The sequence below is a fragment of the Diceros bicornis genome, chromosome 8 (assembly GCF_020826845.1).
Source record: "Diceros bicornis minor isolate mBicDic1 chromosome 8, mDicBic1.mat.cur, whole genome shotgun sequence".
In the NCBI taxonomy this organism is placed as follows: Eukaryota; Metazoa; Chordata; class Mammalia; order Perissodactyla; family Rhinocerotidae; genus Diceros; species Diceros bicornis.
In genome coordinates, this window is record NC_080747.1 from 38,873,644 (window position 1) to 38,893,989 (window position 20,346).

Below are 20,346 nucleotides of genomic sequence, written 5' to 3' on the forward strand. Positions count from 1 at the left end.
ATGTTATAGGGATGGCTGAACATGCGACACCACAGTGGACAGAAGACATCAACAGCAGTTTATTAGTCACACAGGGGAGGACACCATACACCATACAAGGTCACATGAGGGTTGCACTGAGGAACAGAGTGAACAGTCAGGGGCTGTGGGAGGTAGGCTTTGTAGTATCAAGAGGGTGAGATGCCCCCCTGGTTTCCACAGGAAGGGAGAGTGGATACGATTGGTTTGTTTGAATAATTCCACAGGCTGGCAGGGAACTGAAACCCATTACTCAGGGATAAGCAGGACCTGTGCCTGGTCCCTATGATAAGAAGAGTTATTTGTCTAAGGGACCTTATCCACAGGAGCAGATCAAGGCCTTCCTGATTTCACCAGATGTCAAGGCAGCACATATTATTGAGCGTTAAGTCTTACATGACAGCCTCCTGCAGCAAACATCATCTGAACTCAGTCTAAAAGACTGACCATAAGTTATATGAGTGATTGGCACAGGGCTGGGGTCATGGCATTGCAGTTGAAGTAAACAGCACTGCCAAAAACAAATTTCTTCCATGCACAGTGTATGCAAGATTTGCACACATTTAATGTTGCTGAAGCATAAATTGTAAAGCAAAAGGTAGGAAAAGAAGCTGGAAGGATAGACAGAGTGGTGTCATAAAGAGCTTCCAGGGAAAGATCTTAGACAATATTCTGATGCTAAAAGGCATTCTTCTAAAAATGGTTAGGGATCTAGTTATTGGGGAAAAGGACTATTTAAAACAAGTTATGCCAATTTCTTTACCACATGATATTTTAATATCCTACTGATGTGCATTTGTAAACCTCCAAGATGGTCTGAATTACTGCACAATCTTCTTGAACCTGGGGGCATTAGTCTTTAAGGGATTTTTTTTTTTCCAGAACACCAACTAACTTTCCGGGAAACAAAGTTTAAAAATTACTGTTATAGGTAACAAGCGATCATTAAAAGATTCAAGCTGGGAGTGACATTGTCGTATTTGTATTTTAAATGAAACACTCTGGTAGATGTGTAGAAGATGAATTTGAAAGAATAAAAATTTGAGGATTTTGTGAACCCAGCTAGGAGGCTGTGGAAGCAATCCAGGAAAGCAGTCATGAATAGAAGTAAGATAACAGAGACAGGAAAATAAGAAATTTGAAAGAAGTTTTTATGTATTAGATGAAGTGAATGTATCAGTGGGAGAGCTAGGTCATGCTGCAGTCAGAAATACACACGAAAATCTCAATGACTTTCCCCAACAAAGGTTTCTATCCTGTTTACACTAAATGTGTAGAATAAATTGATGCAGAGGCGGGGTTCTGCTCCACTGAATCACTCGAGGGCCCAACTGATGGAAATTCTATAATCTTATACCAGCAACCATCTGGAGAAGAGAGCTTCCTGGATCATTACAGAGAAGGAAAAGAACGTGGAGATTCAGACACTGGCTTTGTCCTGAAGTAACACCTGTCACTTTGGGAATGACCACTGACCAGAATTAGTCGCATGGCCCTGGGGTCTGAGAAATGTGATCTTCCGTGTGTCCAGGAATGGGAGGGAAACCAAATATTGGTAACACCATTCACAATAAGCGAGGAAGAAGAAAGAATCAAGGATGTCTCCGACGAGTGACGAGGTGCATGAGAGTGCGTGAACTGAGATGTGAGAGTACCAGAAGAGGAACAAAACGTTTAGGAGGTAAGATGATGAACATTTTGAGTTTTATGTGCCGAAGGAATTTTCATCCGAGGATGGCAGGTAGATGGTTGGAAATTACAAGTCTAAATCTCAAAGAATTACATCCTGGAAATAAGATTTAGGAATCATCACCAATAGTTAAAACCAGGAGTGAAAGTACTATCCAAGAAGAATAGGATGTTCTCTAAGGAAAATCAGAGCTTTTGATTTGAGAGAAAAATCCCAAGAAGAGAACGGGAAACTGTCAGAGACAAACAAGGAGAGAACCCAGAACTGTCATCGCAAAAAAGTGAAAGGAGGCGAGGGTTTCTGAGAGAAAGTAATTAGCAGCAACAGACACAACTAAAAGATCAGGTAGAGAGAGGCTAAAAAGGGCCCAGTTGATTTGGCAGTTAAGCATTGATTCCATATGTAAGTGTGATCATGCACTATTTGTCTTTCTGTGCCTGGCTTACTTCGTTTAGCATAGTGTCCTCCAGGTTCATCCATGTTGTCACAAATAGCAGTATTTCCGTCTTTTTTAAGACTGGATAACATTCCATTACATATGTATATACACACACTACATTGTTACATTGTCTTTATCCATTCAACCATTAACATTTAGATTGTTTCCTTATCTTGGCTATTGTGAAAAACACTGCAGCGAACATGAGAATGCAGATATCTCTTCGAGATACTGATTTCATTTCCTTCAGATATATACCTGGAAGTGAGATTGCTGGATCATAAAGTGTTTCTCTTTTTAATTTTTTGAGAAAACTCCGTGCTGTTTTTCTTAATGGCTGTACCAATTTACATTCCCACTAACAGTGCACAAGGGTTCCTTTTTCCACATCCTTGCCAACACTTATCTTTTGTCTTTTTGATAATAGTCTTTCTAACAGGCGTGAGGGGATATCTCATTGTGGTTTTGATGTACATTTCTGTGAGGATTAGTGATATTGAGCACCTTTTCATGTATCTGTTGGTCGCTTGTATGTCTTCTTTAGGAAAATGTGTATTCAGGTCCTTTGTCCATTTTTTAATTGAGTTATTTGGCTTTTTGGTATTGAGTTGTATGAATTTCTTATATATTTTGGATATTAACCCTTTACCAGATATATCATTTGCAAATATTTTCTCCCATCCCATAGGTTGCTTTTTCACTCTATTGATTGTTTTCTTTGCTGTGCATTTGAAATATTTCCTAGTCTTGCCAGTTTAAAATCACACCAGGAATATATTTTTCTTCTTTGCTGAATTGCAAAAAAAAAAAAAAACTAAAAAGAAGCTGTTGTAGAAAGAGGTTCATGAGAGGAATGGAGACACAAGGTAGGCTGACATGATTTGAGCAGTAAGAGGGCAGAGGGGAAATGGAAGAGGCAAAGAAAGTGAAGTTTTATTCCCAATCCTCTTCCTTAGCCCTCCTGAGTCATTCATTTATTTAACCAATTTAGTGAAGGCTTATTAGACTGTAAACAAGACACGTGAGCTTCTGCTCTTGCGATTGTGCTTTAGTGGATGAGTGTGACATTTCCTCCTAGGTGTCCCTGTAACGTTTTGTACATTCTTTTATTTTAGCACCTTTAACGTCATATCGTATTTATTTATTTCTCATATCTCTCTCAAGAGAATGAGTTCTTTTGGGATAAAGACAGGGTAAAGACATTATTGATCTGGTTATACCAAAAACTCATCACAATGCCTGGGCATAGTAGGCATGCAATAAATGTTCTTCTTTTTAATTACATTATGTAATCCTCACAACTCTGTGAGGTAGTTATGATTAGCCTCATTTCGCAGAGGAGGTAGCCGAGACTCAGGGTGGCTACACCCTAGCAAAGGTCATAAGCAGTCAGTGGCAGAGCTGAGACCAGAATGCAGGCTTTGGATTCCATGTCTGTTTCTCTCCATCACACCAGAACTGCTTTGATATCTTTTTCTCCTGGAGTGATGGATTCAAAATGACTTATGCATAGATTTCCAAATACCTCATGCTATTCAAGATTACAGATTTGCAGTGCAATCTGAGATATAAATAAGGCAATAGATCAAAACCAGTCCATAGACTCCCACAGTGCCCAAACCCACAGTTTTAAGTAAGCTGAGCCACTGTATACTGTATTGTATTAAGATTAACCATATGAAATGGCTGTTTTAGGTCCTCAAAAGATCAAATATCAGCGCTTTCATATGGTTCAACCTAAAAGGGTATAAAGCAATGTTTTCTGTAGTATGAAACTAAAAGTATGAACTAATAAGGGGCTGGCCCCATGGTGTAGTGGTTAAGTTTGGCGCACTCCACTTTGGCGGCCTGGATTCGCAGGTTCAAATCCCAGGCACAGACCTACGCCACTTGTCAGCCATGCTGTGGCAGCAACCCACATACAAAATAGAGGAAGATTGGCACAGGTGTTAGGTCAAGGAGAATCTTCCTCAAGCAAAAAGAGGAAGATTGGCAACAGATGTTAGCTCAGGGTGACTCTTCCTCAACAACAACAAAAATAAAAGTATGAACTAGTAGTATAAGTTAATTAGTATGAAACTGGGCAGTGTGGTAGAGAAGAAAGATTTTGGAAACAGACTAATGCTGCCCTAACAGGGTTTGTGACCATGTTACTTAAACTTTCTAAACCTCAGTATCCTCATCATTATGATGGAGATAATAATTTCTTCCTGAAGGACTGTTGTAAAGATTGAATGATGTGGTCATATATGTAAAATGTTTAGCTCTAGACCTGATCCATAAAAGGCACAAAATCAATGGCAGCTATAATTGTGATCACAAGAGGACAGGGATGCTTTTGATATAGGTGTTTATTTAATCACTAATATTTATTTCCAGGGTTTATTCTGGACCAGAATGTCTAACTTGCTCTGTATATTCTTTATATATTGACTTCTCTGGAATTCCTTGCAATAATGTGTATTACTTGCCTCAGAATGAAAAGGTCCACTGTATGAAACATCTAACCAGGTGTCAACAGACAGTTGCCTGACACATAATACCTTTTAGTGAAAGGTAATCTTTAACAGAGAAAAAGTAGCCAAGCAATGAGGTTTTAAGGATAAATATTTATATGGAATTTCTCAAAAGAATTCTCAGGAGCAATCACTGCAGTCTAGACTGTAAGGGCTAGAAAAGTAATCTAGCCAAAATCTTCCTTTTGAAATGAAAATTAATAAGCATAAGTGGCTGCTCCAAAGCAATCTAGATAAAAAGAAGCAGCATTATCTTCATTTTCAGGGTCCTTTGGTCAACAACATATGGATTAAACCCAATTATGTCTGAAAAATCTGAAAATATAGTGTAAAAAGACTATGATAAAGGATTCTTCTAGTACAATTTTAAAATTAAAATTATTTTAAAATCCGTGTTTTAGTAATATGAACTTCTGGAAGTTGAGCACCCATCTATATAATTGAAAAGATCAAAATGGAGATTCTTTGGGGAGAAAATGTAATTCAATCTACTCTTAAAGCCCAGCTACGTTGTTACATGGGAATCTAACTGTGTGTCTTCTTGTTAGAATTCTAACATGGTCTTTGGATATTTCACGGAGATTAGGTATGAGACACTAGACTTCGTAATCTCTGTACTTTTTTTCCCATAGATACAGCTAAAATAGGTAAGAATTTCTGTCTACAAACTAAAATGTGTCAAAATGTGTTTTTTATTTTCTACAATTTAATTTAATTTTGAAATATATGGCTCAATCTAGTAACTTCCATATACTCTCTCAAATTCAGCACTTTCTCAGACACTTCAGGTGTAAGGGTAGTAACACCAGGACTGTTTCTTTCTTCCTGCTCTTCCCCCCGGCATTGATGGTGAGCTCAGAAGGCACCAGAGTCAATGCCACCAGGAGAGCAGAGGAGATGTGCCTTAGTTTATCGGTACTGTCTCCCGTTTGTGCCACTTCTTCCCTTGGGGTTGATTCTAAGCTCTGGAGGTGTTTACAGATACATCACCCCAGGGGGTCAGGGAGGGGTTGTTCACCTCTCATGCTCAATCTGTTGGGTCCTTGGCCAGCCTCTAACCAGACGTAACTAGTCCTGTCTGGTCCCAGCACAGGTGAAATCAGGTCTCACTCCAATGGCAACTGGACATTCTGTGTGTACTGACTCAGCTCCCACCCAAATCTTGTAGCACTAGTAATGTGCCCGGGAATTAACTGGGTCTCGGTCTGGTCCCTGGCAGGAACTGTCCATGCTGCATCTTTCCAATGAGGTAACCCTGAGATCTCTTACTGGACCACAGGTTCTCTCCACAGTGTGCGTCTGCAACCAGAAACCCTCTGAAATCCTCCCTCACTGTAAAGAACCCATAAGAAACTCAGATGGAGTTGTCTCTGGCACTCTGCAGCCTTAACGGGGCATACTGCCTATTTTCCCAAATGGCGGAATGAAAAGCCTTCTCTCTATAATGCTTGCTTATCTTCAACACAAGGCTCAGGCTCTACTCATATCCAGAACTGTAAAGAGGCTGTCTAGCATTGTACCCCCACCCAGAACCCAGCTTGAAGGGGCAGAGGCAGACACAGGCTTCCCAAATTCACATCTAACTTTTCTTTCCTCTCTACTTCTCTTCCCTCTTTCCCTTCCTTGAAGTGTCTTTAAGTTCCATGAGTGTGGGGGAAGCTCAGGGTGAAGAGGATTCTTCAGACAGTTTGCATGTGTAGACATCCTTCTAACTGACTTTCAGGCCAGCATCTTTTAAACCAAGGAGCCAAGAAGTTGCCATGCTTATTATTCATGTTCCCTAAGGGCCACTTTTCCCAGTATCCTCTCTCGGTCGTGTGTGACTGCAATTTTATTGTCCAGGCCAGGGGTGGGCATGAAACACTTGGATTATAAATGGAGAAATTCTATTTACAATTTGATTACAGAACAATTCTATATCTTCCTTTCCCAAAAGTTCTATCTGTTTAGAAAATGAGATCTAGGTATCACTATGAACCGCTTGTCACATCACCAATACGAATAGTTTTAATATGAACCATTCTACCAACCACAGCATTCTATAGCTGTGGGCCAGAGTTTCTCAACATCAGCACTATTGACATGTTGAGCTGGATAATTCATGTGGAGCACTGTCTTGATCATTGTATGACGTTTAGCATCATCCCTGGCCTCTACCCACTAGGTACTCGTAGCACCCATACCCAAGTTGTGACAACCAAAAATGTCTCCGGATGTCGCCAAATGTTCCCTGGGTGGGTTGAGAACCACCGCTATAGACCCATCCTGAAGCAACATGCGATGCCTGTGTAATGCTTCCAAGTATTTTGATGATAGATTGTTTCTAAGAAGCACTCTGTAGCTGTAACTTTGCAAAACAACTTTTTTATCTTCTCTATGAGTCAGGTAGCACAGACTATTGGCCTCATTTCCACAGATAGAAAGTTGGAAGCATTCAGCTTTCCCAATCAGGTCATGGAAGTCTATACTTTCATTTTCCCCCTCTGAAAAGTGAAAATGATAATCACTGTTTTTCTTCCCTAGCCTGAGATTGGGCAATAACTATAGAGCAATGCCCTTTCCTAACTGCTGTTCCAAAACTTCTATACCAGGCAGCTTCAAAGATAAATTTGTATTTGCCTGTCTTCTATTTCATGCACATCAGAAATAAAGCCTTCAATATAAATAAAATGGCAACAAGCCACATGTTTCATCAGTGTAACTGCCAAATTACACGGAGTGAAAAATCAATTCCAGCAAAACCAATAATAATCGGATAGAGGTTTTTTTCCGTCATGCCCAGACACAATGCAATTTTTAAAACACAGATATTAACGTGCCCAACATGCCTACCACAATAACCTCTGTGACACCAATCTAGCACTTGAGAATGAGCACAGATACAGTATAGATACAAACAACTGCGAACTGTCAGCTCTACAATGTTCTATTCACATGGATTTCAAAAGCCAAGAAATTAAACAAGAATGTACAATAGTTTGTGAGCCACAAAAGCACGTGGCCTCATAGTTGCTAAGGCTATCCAACCTGATCCTAGAGGGAATCCAAATAACATGGGATATTTGTAGATGGCTGAGAATTGCCAGAGAAAAGCTACCTTGTTGGGAAATAAAACCCACCTTTTTTAGATACTAGAGCCTGGTACTATATTATTATTGTAGGTTGTGTGCAATACATCTGTGAAAACCCAGGGCAGAGACTATGTACTTTGCATTCACAAATGGGGAAGGCATCAGATTTAGAAATTGAATTAAGTGGATCTCAATAAATGTCATCTAAATGTGAGTGAATAAGGGATATGAGACTAAAAGACACAGATGATACCTAAAAGAAATCAGAAACTAGGCAAATCAGTTAATAAAAATTGAAAATAAACTCTGACCTGATAGAATGGTAGTTTTTAATTTAATGCATTTTATTGCTACCTGCTGCATAATCATAATAACTGAGAGATATGAAGAATGGGTCCATATCATTTGCTACACATAGGTTTTTGTTAACTCAAAAGCATAGCTAAAATAGCATACACCGTCCATTTCAAGATGTTAGTGAAAAGATCATAACTTAAGCATTGAATATACCAAAACAGGTAATTTGTTATATTTTACTAATCAGTTAGAGTTGCACATATTTAAATATAAACAGATATTTCTCGCTAAAAATCTGAATTTGTGAAAAGGTATATTAATCACAATCGCTCTAGTGCAATTTAACATAAATGAAGTTTAAAATAAAACCTTGTGAGAACCGGTGATCCAAAGATAAAATCGTCACGAAAAATCTAAAACTCCTGCAACTGAAAGGAATAAATTTTCAGGCACTATCCTGAGTCTCTGCCTATGAGTCTGGAAGGTCTTGAGTGCCCTCTACAGGTTATTTAAATAGTTTTCATGGATGTGAAATTTACCCTTCCAGAATATATTTAGGCTATTTCTAGAACATAAAAATAACTTACTGGGGTTTTATTTTTCAAAGCATTACATGTTCACCAAATAAAATTTTTGAAAGAAAAGAAATCACGCATAATCCTAACACCTGGATATAACCACTATTAACTATTTTCATATATATCCTTGGTTATATATACATATACACATACATTTTTATGTTTGTTTTCTCTTAACAACATACCGTATATTTTACCATGACTGGTTTCGATGAGTTTCGGGGTTTTTTTTTTTTTTTAGTTTTTAATGAGTTCTCCAAAAAATGTGTTTTATTGACAAATCACCATTTCTTATCAGAATTTCTCACTTTTCTCGTGAAAAGTGAACCTCTTAAAAAAAGGAAAGAAGAATTTAAATAAAACGAAACTAAATTCAGTAACCACTCAGGGGTGGATTCACAAGCAACTGGGATGTGCATGACTCTTCAAAATAAAAATACCATGAAGATATTCTGAATAATTTTCCACGTTTAGGATATAACATGGTCATAAACATTAAATTAGATAACTGAGGTTATTATCTAAACTATTAATCTAAGGTTTCAGGCCAACAATAACATTATCAGAACAGTAAGGCTAAAGTAATATTGCATTTAAATTAGTTGCCTTAGTTTCTACTTTTACTTGTTCACAGTCTTATTTATCCTCAAAGGTAGTTTACGCTTTAGAAAATAAAGACATGTGGCATATTAGGTGCTTGTCAAAATCGGAGATGACTCCCTTCTCCAGACTAGGCCTGATTTTGTTTTTTATTTTTTTGAATAAAATAATGATACACGCATTTAAGGATGTCAGATCAGGTATTTGTAAACAATATCCAAACTTATATTGGGTTTTAAAACAATCTTAAATGACATTCTGATACTGACACACTAGTTTAAATTCTCTGCTTATGGGGTCAATTCCTTATTCATATGTTCAAGTGAATATGGTTGTTCCACCACTTAGAGAATGCAGGCATAAAGGATTTTGCCCACAACCAAACAACTATTTCAAAGTTGGGGGAGGTTTTGATCTTCCTTTTTTATTCAGAGTGGAAATTACTGGCAGGGGTTACATCCAATCACAACTCTAAGACCTCATTTGAGGTGAGTTGAGCAGACAAGGCTCTCTCCATTCCATGATAGCAATATTAAGCAACAGTCTGTCTCAATTTTGGAACAGAGATTTCTTTTTAAGAAAGTTATACTCAGATCTTGGCAGAACTGAGGAACAGGAGTTAATAGTCTCAATTTATTTCCATCTTATGCCCAAGTTATTTTTTAAGGAAGGAGGGTGCAAGGAGTTGGGATGTTCATTAAATGTATAAGTAATGTTAACAGGTTTCAAGACTGCAAAAGAAAATTTGACCATAAGTATCCCAGAAAAGTCTACTCTGTGATTATTAATATAAATTGGAAACAGGTGGATAAGGACTTTTCTCTGAGACATAAAATATTCTCTCCTTTGACTGTTAAGACAAATAAAATATAGACGGATGGTAGCTAGTTGTTCTGAGAAAATTTTATTGGTAAGAAACATATAAAAAAAATTTAATAATAAGATTTTAGCATTTCCAGGTGTGATTATCTTCTACTTCACCACTGATTTTGGCCGTAGAGCAACCCTGATTCTGATCTGAAACCAATAATTTCCCTAAAACATATTCATCTGCATAAATTAATGCTATATAGGTCCATTAGCATTTATTAAAGGAAGCTGGACATTGTGAAAGGAAGGTTATTATCAGGAGTGTATACACTTAAATTAGTACACCAAATAGTTAGTGGCATGGTTGACAGAAGGGAACACACTATTCCATTGTTCCAGGAGGTAAGAAAGGTAAATTCTAAAACACTTAGGCTGATGAGATTGATTCAGGCTGGGCAAGATACTAGCCCTGGATCCTGTAGAAGGAGAATCAGTAATCTATGGATGCAGCTTGATTTCTCTAAACACAAGTCAAAACAGACATCCCTTTCTTATTTAATAGGATTGCAAAATCATTGAATCAGGAAAATGTGATAAATATAGATAGAGACTCAAGGCTAAAACAATTAGGCAAATATTAAATGGGTAAATGATGGTGCCACTCCACAAAGTGCTGATTAAAGATTTCTAATATCAACCTAGAGGGATATTGCCAAGAGAGTGTTACAGGGCTCTATCTTCGTCTCTGCCATTCCACATTTGTCTTAATCAAGGAAATAATGATGAAAGGCATGTTTATCAAATTTGAAGATAACATGAAACTAAGAGGGTGAGCAAATAAAGATCAAAAAAAAAACTCAACAGGCTAGAACAGCGAGTCAAATTGAATTAGAGAAAATTTAATGGGGACAATATTAGATCCTATATTTGAGTCCAAAGAAAAAAAATAACGTGACTGTCAAAAAGCTAATTTGAACTTGTGCTGCTTTAATAGAAGCCCAGTGACTAGAATAAGAAAAGTCCTGCTCTTTGATAGCCAGTCACAGGAAGAATATCATGAGTTGGACAGGCGTGGCATAAAGCATGGAAGAATCTCACCAGCGTAGGGCTAGAAAAATAGCAAGGAAGGTCAGATAGAGTCAGACAGAGGCTCAGCCTCAGAGAGGGCACCTGGGCAGCCCAAGGGTGTAGCTACTGCGTGAAGTCCAACCTGGCAGGCAATTTCATCTTGAGAAGTTACAGGTAGCTAGCCCATTTAGAAGTCAAGACAGGCCACAACCAGGGTCAGGAGATTACTGATAATGACAGCAGGATTCCCTCCAATGGGCAATTTAAGAGGAACTGGATATATTCCACATAAAGAAAGCTTAGAAGGAGATTTTAGGCAGTACACTAGAGCCCTATTGGTATCTGGGGTCCAGCCAAGCCATTTTGCCATCAAGCACTATAGGCAAAATGTCTACATTCTACAAATTTCTCAAGGGTCTTAAACAAATTATTGGCTCCAAAATACATAAAGAAAACTACAATATTAAAACTAATATAACATTATATTAAAAAGTCAGCTACAATCCAATGCTTTTATAGTGATGTGTAAATTATGTTTATCATGGGGTGTGAATGTGTTTGAATGTATTTAATATACATATATGGAAGGTGTCTCTAAGAGTAAAAGTGCCTGGGGTCTAAAAATCTTTAAATGGGGATGATATAGTACAGATGAGGATTAATGGACTAGGCAGTATTAAATAGTCAGATATGAAGGAACAGAACTCTAGAAAAGTCATTCTGGGAATTCACATATTGGCCAAACACAGGAGATGCTAAGGCTTGACTGGAGTGGGGAGAAGACTGAGAATTCTGACCTTGCTTCTGGTACATCAGGTCCTAGATCTGGCTAGAAATAAGGGGTCCTCTCAGGGGATGCTTATGAAATCATAAAACATGCCTGGACTCTTGGATTCCAAATCTGAAGGACATGATATAATTCCAAATCTGCTGCTGCTTAATTCCTAAATGAGTCAGAAGTGGCTCAATGACCAGGGCAAGATGAATCTTGGGGGTGAGTCAACACAGTGGGGAAAGTTGCCAGATAACTCAAAAAGACGTAGAAGAAAGCAGGTAGACATGTCCACCTGTTAGTTTGGGGCTCCAACGCTTCAAGGGGCATATAAGCATATTGGAAACTACTGAGCAGAGAAAAGCTTCATAGACTGAATATATCTTGGGAAGGACCAGAGCCTGAAGAAGGAAACACTGAAAGGGATCATGAGAGGTGTCCTCAAAACTGAGAGGTGCTGTCATGTAGAAAAGGTACTGGGTTTGTTTTCTATTACCACAAGGAGCAGACAAGGATCAGATGATTGATGCTCTCCAAGAAGATGAATCTTTACTTATTACGAGGACATATTTTCTAATGATTACCTAGAACCCTAATTAACTACTGAGTTGACTGAGAAAATAGTGAGATGGCCATTCCTAGGGACTGGATAACCACTCCAAGGGTGGGTTGTCAGATAGGAGTCAAACGTGAAGTGGACTGTTGCACAGATTTGTACTTACAGTTTCTTAATACTGTGAGAGTGTTTTAAAAATCTGGCTTCCGTGGTTTGTTTGCTGCTTCTTAGGATATCATGGAGATACAGAGATGGATGAGAAAGGAATCCAAAGTAACCTTTAGAATAAATGTTATAGCAGATTTGGAGCCACTGGAAGGATTAGACCCACTTGGCTTTCTTATGTGCTTCTGAGATGCACCATTACAAGTATCTAATAACCTTCTAATGGAAAGGATCTACACAGCTACATGAGCAGAGATATTGATAAATTCCTAATATTTCTGCCCTCCTGTGGAAGGAGTAGGAGGAAGTGGGGAGGGACAGACTACTAAGTTTATTTCAATAGGACATTTTCTAACCAGAGTTGAAATGCTGATCATGAGTGTGACTTCAGTTAGGTGCTAGCAATGACTGGTGTAAACAGGAAGGGAAGATACTGGCTTTTGTAACTGGACCAGCCACTCTCCACTCAGCATTTCTTGTTTGCAAACAGCTAAAGAGAGAGAGAAATCTGTCCTCTAACTTTTGAACAAAAGTCCTGGGTTTTTCTAGGACTGGATTAACTTGGATCACATGCCTATTTCCAAGCAATTAATTTGGCCGAGGGACTGCTATGACCTAATTGTCTTAGACCTGGGTTATTGCCTAACCCTGAGCCACTCATCACAGCAAAGGGGATGGTATTTTAGCGGCTGGCCTGAGTCAATCAATCCTCACATCATGAAACTTGAGATGAGGCTACGGCTGCTCCACAAAGGGAAATACGTCTGTTTATACCCATTCATGGATTAGAAGCTTAAATCTCTACATTATCTAAAACACAGTTAAGTACAATTTTAGACCATCCTCCCAGCTCTATTTAGCACAGTGGGGAGTAATTTTTATTTCCAGATTAGAAAATTCATCCAAAATAGAGTGTTTCAAATAGCAAAGAGGACCACTAACATCCAGATACTTCTACATTTGTACCAGCTCCATGCATCTTTATCCATTGACATCAACTTAATTTTATCTGCACTTTCTGCACCACTAAGAAGTCCCCAGGGGCTGAGAGGAAATTTTGAGAGCTTCTGTGTAGTTATTGTTGCTAGGAAACAGCATCCTTAGTATCCAAGTGTTTGAGCTTTGAGACGCTGTGTGCAGTCACTGGTTCATAAAGGAAAACCTTTGGTAAATAGGTTGTTTAGGTGTGAGTAAATTGATGTGCGCTCTCTGTGGCAAAATGTTCTTGTGTACCCTTTGAATAATAGTGTATTTCTAGGCCTCTATTTTTTCCTTTGGATCCAGCTGCCATCATTGCTCCCAGGAGAACTCAAGCTTCTACCTGAAATGGAGTGAGCATTGGTTTTTTTTCCCAAATCATCTGTAATTATCTCAGTGTTTTGAACACTAAGCCTAACGGGTTTTAGTTAAACAAAGTGCAAGTGATCTTGGAAATATAGACCCAGACCACTGACTGTATAAATTGTTGAACACTGTTAAAATTTGCATTGATTGATAGGCAAAAGCCATGACAGTGCTTTTATTGTGCATGGCATTGAAGGGTTCTGCACTCTTCAGAAGCGGCAGACAATGAGAGGTGCTGTTTTGGCTCACCCACTGTCTTCTCCCCTCTCAACCCCAAACTGAAAACCATCTCTGGACTCTCAACTCTAGTCATCGCTTACATGTTTCTCCCCTAGGATCCTATAATTAGTAGACCAGTTTGAGGTTGTAATTTATCACCTAGTTACTCAGTAAGCTAAAATTAACAATCAGTTTTTTCTATTTCCTTGGTGCTCAAACCTACATGTAAGGTCTCTGTGAGGACAATCCTCTTAATCAAGGACTAAATCCAGCTCAAGAATGGTACTAAATGTTACCCATATGAGGTTACCAGTTTGGGACAATAAATTTAGAACAATTAAGCAGCAAACAACATTCAACAATGCGTTTATTCAAAAATATGTATTGGATACTTACATAGACAGAATCTTTCTAGGCATCAGGAATTTTTTTAAATGAATAAAAGAAGATTCCTGCTTCTAAATGCTTATAAGATAATGAGGGATGGAGGAGACAAAAGCAGAACTAAACGCAATGCTATGTAAACAGATGAAATATTTGCATGATAAGATGTGCTATGTAACTGATGGAGTCCCATAAGGAAAGCAGGAAACCCCTAAAGGTTTTTCAAAAAGGGAATTTAATAGAGAAAACTGGCTACAAAGACTGGAAGGGCTGGAAAAGCAAAAGGGAGAAGAAGAAAAGGGTGCTGAAGGAGCCAAAGCCAGAAGCTGCTAACAGCCCTGTGCTAGAGTCCATGAGTCTGATTCTGCTGGATCCCATTAGAGATGCTGTTCTAATTGTTTGCAGAGTTGCCAAAAGAGGTGATGCGAGAGTCTGAATCACCCCCCTGCCCCAGCAGCAGTCACCAGCGACTGCAGCACTACCACACTGCCAGAGAGAAATCAAGAGCCATCCCTCCCACTTCCACCTTCTAATCTTCAGCCAGCTCTTCCTAGGGGCAGCATCTAACATGGAGCCAGGAGCCAGGGAGGCAAGCCCCGGCAGCACAGAGCAAAGTGTAGAAAGCAGGATATGAGGCTCAGAAACAGCAAATGAACAGCTGGCACGAGCCACAACAGAGGTTGTGATGAAAAGCTCTGGTAATCTCAAGCCTGGAACAAATAATTCTTCCCTTAAAGAGAAAGAAAGTGTATCGATCCAGTTTCTGTTGCAGATAACAGAAGACCATTTGGCTAGCTTAAGCAGAGATATAATTTAGGGAAGTGGTACTTACAAAATTAAAGGACTAAAGTTGTAGGCTCTAGGCTGGGGTCAGAACCACAGTGCAGACTGGCCCTCCAAGGGCACTGACTGGTAGCTCCATCCCAGTCAGGATGCTGGTAATCTGGTAGCTTCATCCACCACGTTGACTCCAGGACCACAGAAAGCTAAAACCAGAACTCCTGGTTCCAGAGCCCTCTGTACTATATGAGCTGCACCAACAAAGTAAGTGCCTCAAACACCACCTCTGCCATCACTTACTCCATCTAATCCAGAGAACCTAAATCATATCCACAACCTTAGTTGCAAGGGAATCTGGGAAATGTAGTTTTTAGCTTTCCTGAAGATTAGAACACATGCTAGGGGAAGTCAATCCACAGAGTACCTGCCACAGAAGTATTCAGAAAGGAATTTTGTGGTGAAATATGTAAAATTTGAGATGAAATCTGCAAGCTCCAAGAAGGTTGGAGCCATGTCAGTTTTATTAACATTGTACCCTCAGTACTTTTCCAGCACCTGGCACGCAGTCAGCACTCAATAAGTATCTACTCAGTCAACGAGTCGAGACTCGTCCATAGGTTAGTGCCTGGTTGTCAAGTTAAGGTTGGTAGCACAAAGGTAGGAGTGCTGATGATGAGAAGCAAGAACAATATTCTACAAACTTCCATTGGATACTGACAACATGCTGGAAATGTGGTACATATGCTTGATAATGAGGTACAAAAATGAATGAGACCCGGTCTCTGACCTCAGGGAGCTCAAAGCCTGGTGGAAGAAAGACAGATAAGCCAAATAAAATTCAACCTGGTTCTGTGCTTTGTTCAAGGCAAGCACATAGTCGAGGTGACAAAAGTCGATCGGGACTGCTTGCCTTAGGTATCTGCCAACACTTCTTCCTACACTCAATATGGCTACCTAATCACTTTGCTTTCTGGGCCCAGTTTTACCTTTGCATACTGAAACCTTTGATGATTTTATAGTGTTTGTATATATTCAACTTTGCCCTGTAAATTTCAATGTCCTTGCTAAAAATGAGTTACTTATTGAGTAAAGTTTATGAAGTAAATCAGTTTCCCACTGACATCATCCTACCTGTATCTTATTCTCTCTATAGGTTATTCACCCTACATTTTATTCCCTCTGCCAGGCAGGCCTGCTCCACCCATCTGGCCAAATCTTCTGCAAAGCCATCTCTAACTCTCGCGGATCGACAGTTTGCTCAGACTGCTGTTAGACCGTGAGCTCCTGAAAAGCAGGGCTAAGTCTAACCCACTACATATCCTTAGTGCCTAGAATAGTGCTTGACACATAAGAGGCACTAAAGTGTGTGTACCGGAATGTTGAATATAGTTTCCATTGATTTGCCTTGCCAGTCTAGAGGTGGTGGCGTTCTGTGCTTCAGCAGGGGTCCTGATGGATATCTAGGAAGATGAGAGGTTGTACCCAGAGAAGTTGTTCATGGCAGGGTAGAAGAGTCAGCAAAGACCTCATGTTACAGCACGCAAGAAGGGGAAGCGAGCAAGCAGCTGCTGCGGTTGGGGGACTCTGAAGCTAACACAGAAGCCGTGTTCTATCAGCCCTCTTTTCACTGCGTAGTAGGAACAGGCCACCCAAGGGCCACGAAGCTAATGACAGAGGCATAATGAGGTCAAAAGCTGTAGGTAAATCCAGCCCCAAATGGCGAAAAGAGCAGAAGTTCATATTCAGGCTTTGATCTATAAATAGTGTTTCTCTCCACAGAGACTCTCTAGATACGGAGTTTAAGATATTCCTCCCTAGCAAATACTCACAGTTCAAATATACTATGTTGACAACTAAAAGCAGAACTACGTGCAGTCTAGCTCAGAACAGGACAGCTGTTCATTTGTGAAATGTGAGGGGCCTGACAAGAACTGGCCTGAATGAAAGACACCCGCCCCGGCCCCATATAATGGTGAGCAAAAAGTATATCAGATGCTAGCCCAAAACCCACTCCCAATCAAGTCAGACAAGAAGAGAGCTTTAAATTTGGGCTGTGTTATCTTGGCTCCTTAAAGGATATTTTAATACTAAATTTACTTATTTTGATTCCATCTATTTTTATGAAAAACTTACCTCTTATGCCGTCTTCCCGAATAGATGTTGCTGAGGCATTTTTCATGACATGAGAAAGGTTCATGGGAGAAATTTCTCTCAGGCCTGGCATCAGCACTTCTTATTCCAAGCCAATTGGTTGGTTTTTATCCCATAGACATTGTAAATTTTTTAACTGATCTGATTTGTGTTACTTGATAGAAAAGTACTTCTATGGCTCTGAAGAGAGACAGGTTCAGATAGTCCTGGAAGCTCGTTTCCTCCTTCCTGGCAGAGAGCAGACTCAAGAGATCTGAATTAACTCCACGGAAGCACAGGCTGGTCCCAGGTGCCAAGTTCCTAAGGCTACACCTTTCTGAAGGCCGCCTCCTTTTTACCTTCACTTGCTAGGAATTTCCTCTCCAGCTCCTAGACTGTCTTCAAAATGAATTTCTAGACCAACTGAACTCTGTTTGACTATGCTATATTTCTTGGTTTCAGATGGCTATACGACTGATGACATTGAGTTTTACTGGAATGGAGGAGAGGGAGCAGTAACCGGAGTTAATAAAATTGAGCTTCCTCAGTTTTCAATTGTTGACTACAAGATGGTGTCCAAGAAGGTGGAGTTTACAACAGGTGAGGATGTTTACTCCAAAATGAGCCAGGAGGCACTGTGAAAGGAGGAATATTTTTTCCAATCAAGTGATGACCTGATTTTTCTCTTTCTTTTTTTTTTTCAATTCAGGGGCATATCCACGACTGTCACTAAGTTTTCGTCTAAAGAGAAACATTGGTTACTTCATTTTGCAAACCTACATGCCTTCCACACTGATCACAATTCTGTCCTGGGTGTCTTTTTGGATCAACTATGATGCATCTGCAGCCAGAGTTGCACTAGGTAATGCATTCCTAGCATTGCAGAGAGCTGGTGGGACTTAGCTTCAACCAACCAACCAATCCTGCCCTGGTGGTCTAGTGGTTAAGATTGGGCACTCTCACAGCCACGGCCCCGGTTCATTTTCCAATCAGGGAACCACACCACCTGTCTGTTGGTTGTCATACTGCAGAGGCTGCGTGTTGCTGTGATGCTGAAAGCTCTGCCACCAGTATTCCAAATGCCAAGAGGGTCATCCATGGTGGACAGGTTTCAGTGGCGCTTCCAGACTAGGCAGACTAGGAAGAAGGACCTGGCCACCCACTTCCAATTGGCCAAAAACCTTATGAACAGCAGTGGAGCATTGTCTGAGATAGTGCCAGAAGGTGATGGTGCAAAAAGATCGGGCAGGGTTCCTTTCTGCTGTACACAGGGTCGTTAGGAGTCAGAATCCACTCAAGGTCACTAACAACAACAAACCAACCAATGTTAGGAATTACAGGCAAGGGCTTCTCTCATAGCAAGCCAAAGAATGAGATTACCATTGATAATAAAACAATAAGTGTAAGCACTTACAGAGTGAGTGTTTTACAATGTAATATCTTTTAGCATTTACCAAATTAAAAAAAATCATGGAGTATGTTAAGTGCTATATAAGTGTTTCTTAGAGTGTATTTTTGAATTCTCATTATGCTAATTTTTATAGACTTCGTGGTGATGTCTTCTTTGATCTCTGCTTTTTACAGTGGCGAACATTTACAATACATTATTCTCAATGGACTTGGAGAAAGCTAAACCTTGTCGCTATTAACAAGCTATGTCAATTATTGGGAAATACTATCTTTTGAATATTAACTAAAATTAAATTTTATCGATCTGAGTCCCCCTTAAACGGAGCTCACTGCACTTGAATAAGGCACGGACAATTCATCAGCTATATAAATGATCTGTGATCAGGACAGAATAAAAATGATTTTCCTCCTGGGGGAACAAAATTCAGAATTAATCTTGCTATGGCTGAGTAATTGCTGCAAGCTGAAAGGCTATATTTGAGGCTTTTAAAAGGTTCCTTGGAAGGTTAGAATATGTAATGTCTGTTTGGTGAATCTGAGCATTTGTGGGTTCACCTCATTATTTGATCCTGGACCCATTTCAGTTATCACTTTCTGGGGCCTATTCATGCACACGCACACACAGACACACACACACACACACACACGAACACGAAAGAGCATCATTTCTGGCTAAGCTAACATATGCATTGTTTCTCTTCTGAGACTATCCAACTGGGTTAAATGATCAGCGTATCCTTCACGCCTAGACTAATTGTCATCTCTACAGCTTATTTCTAATGACTGAGTACATAATGCTCACAAAGTTCAGTGCTGGCAGCTGCTTGTCAACCTTTGAACATTCCAAGACTGAGGAAAGTAAACAAATAGTTTATCATACCATATGTATGTGTCTGCACATATTATTTGAATGTGAACATGAGTGTGTGTCTGCAACAGTTAAGGAAAAAACATTGGGTGATGTCCCCAGTAGGGCATAACAATTATCAAGGTCTTGAATTGTGTTTCTCTTTGTACTTCTATCCTCAAAGCTAACGATATTTTGACTAGAGATGTCAGCATACAAAGATGGTGACATAACTTCTTCTTTGAAATGTAAAGCCTGTGATATTTTAAAACTTATGTAAGTAAAAAAGACATACATTTACTAACTCTTCTTGCTTAAAAATTTAAACCAAGAAGTAGAAGCAGAAATGCAATTAGCGGATTCCTAAATGCATTGTTTGTTTCTGGCAAGGACATTAACTAGAATTATATTAGGTGAAATCTAAAATTTTATTCAAAGAAATAAGTAAGACTGCTCATGATGGCATTTCATATCAGTCCAGCACATGAATTCATTACTGATCTGAACCATTTTAACTTTTTGTATGGTTGTCCTGACTTCCTACTTTATCTTTTCTGCTAAAAGTTGAATAGTCATATCAGAGAATCTATTCTTGAATAATCCAATGGGCAAATGAATGCTAAACTGTTTTTTTTCTCTTGTCATTTTCTAC

General features: G+C 39.4%; 1 protein-coding gene across 3 annotated transcripts in view; it reads left to right on the top strand.

Annotated features, from left to right (window-relative positions):
• Window positions 1-20,346, top strand: part of GABRB1 (gamma-aminobutyric acid type A receptor subunit beta1) — a 370,873-nt gene that overhangs the window by 322,470 nt on the left and 28,057 nt on the right. For all 3 annotated transcript variants that reach the window (XR_009220962.1, XM_058546998.1, XM_058546999.1), the window contains 2 exons: window positions 17,900-18,037; window positions 18,147-18,299. Coding sequence is in view for 2 of the 3 variants with exons in the window: in XM_058546998.1 (XP_058402981.1) it covers window positions 17,900-18,037; window positions 18,147-18,299 (291 nt within the window). In the remaining variant the exon portion in view is untranslated. The remainder of the gene's footprint in view (window positions 1-17,899; window positions 18,038-18,146; window positions 18,300-20,346) is intronic.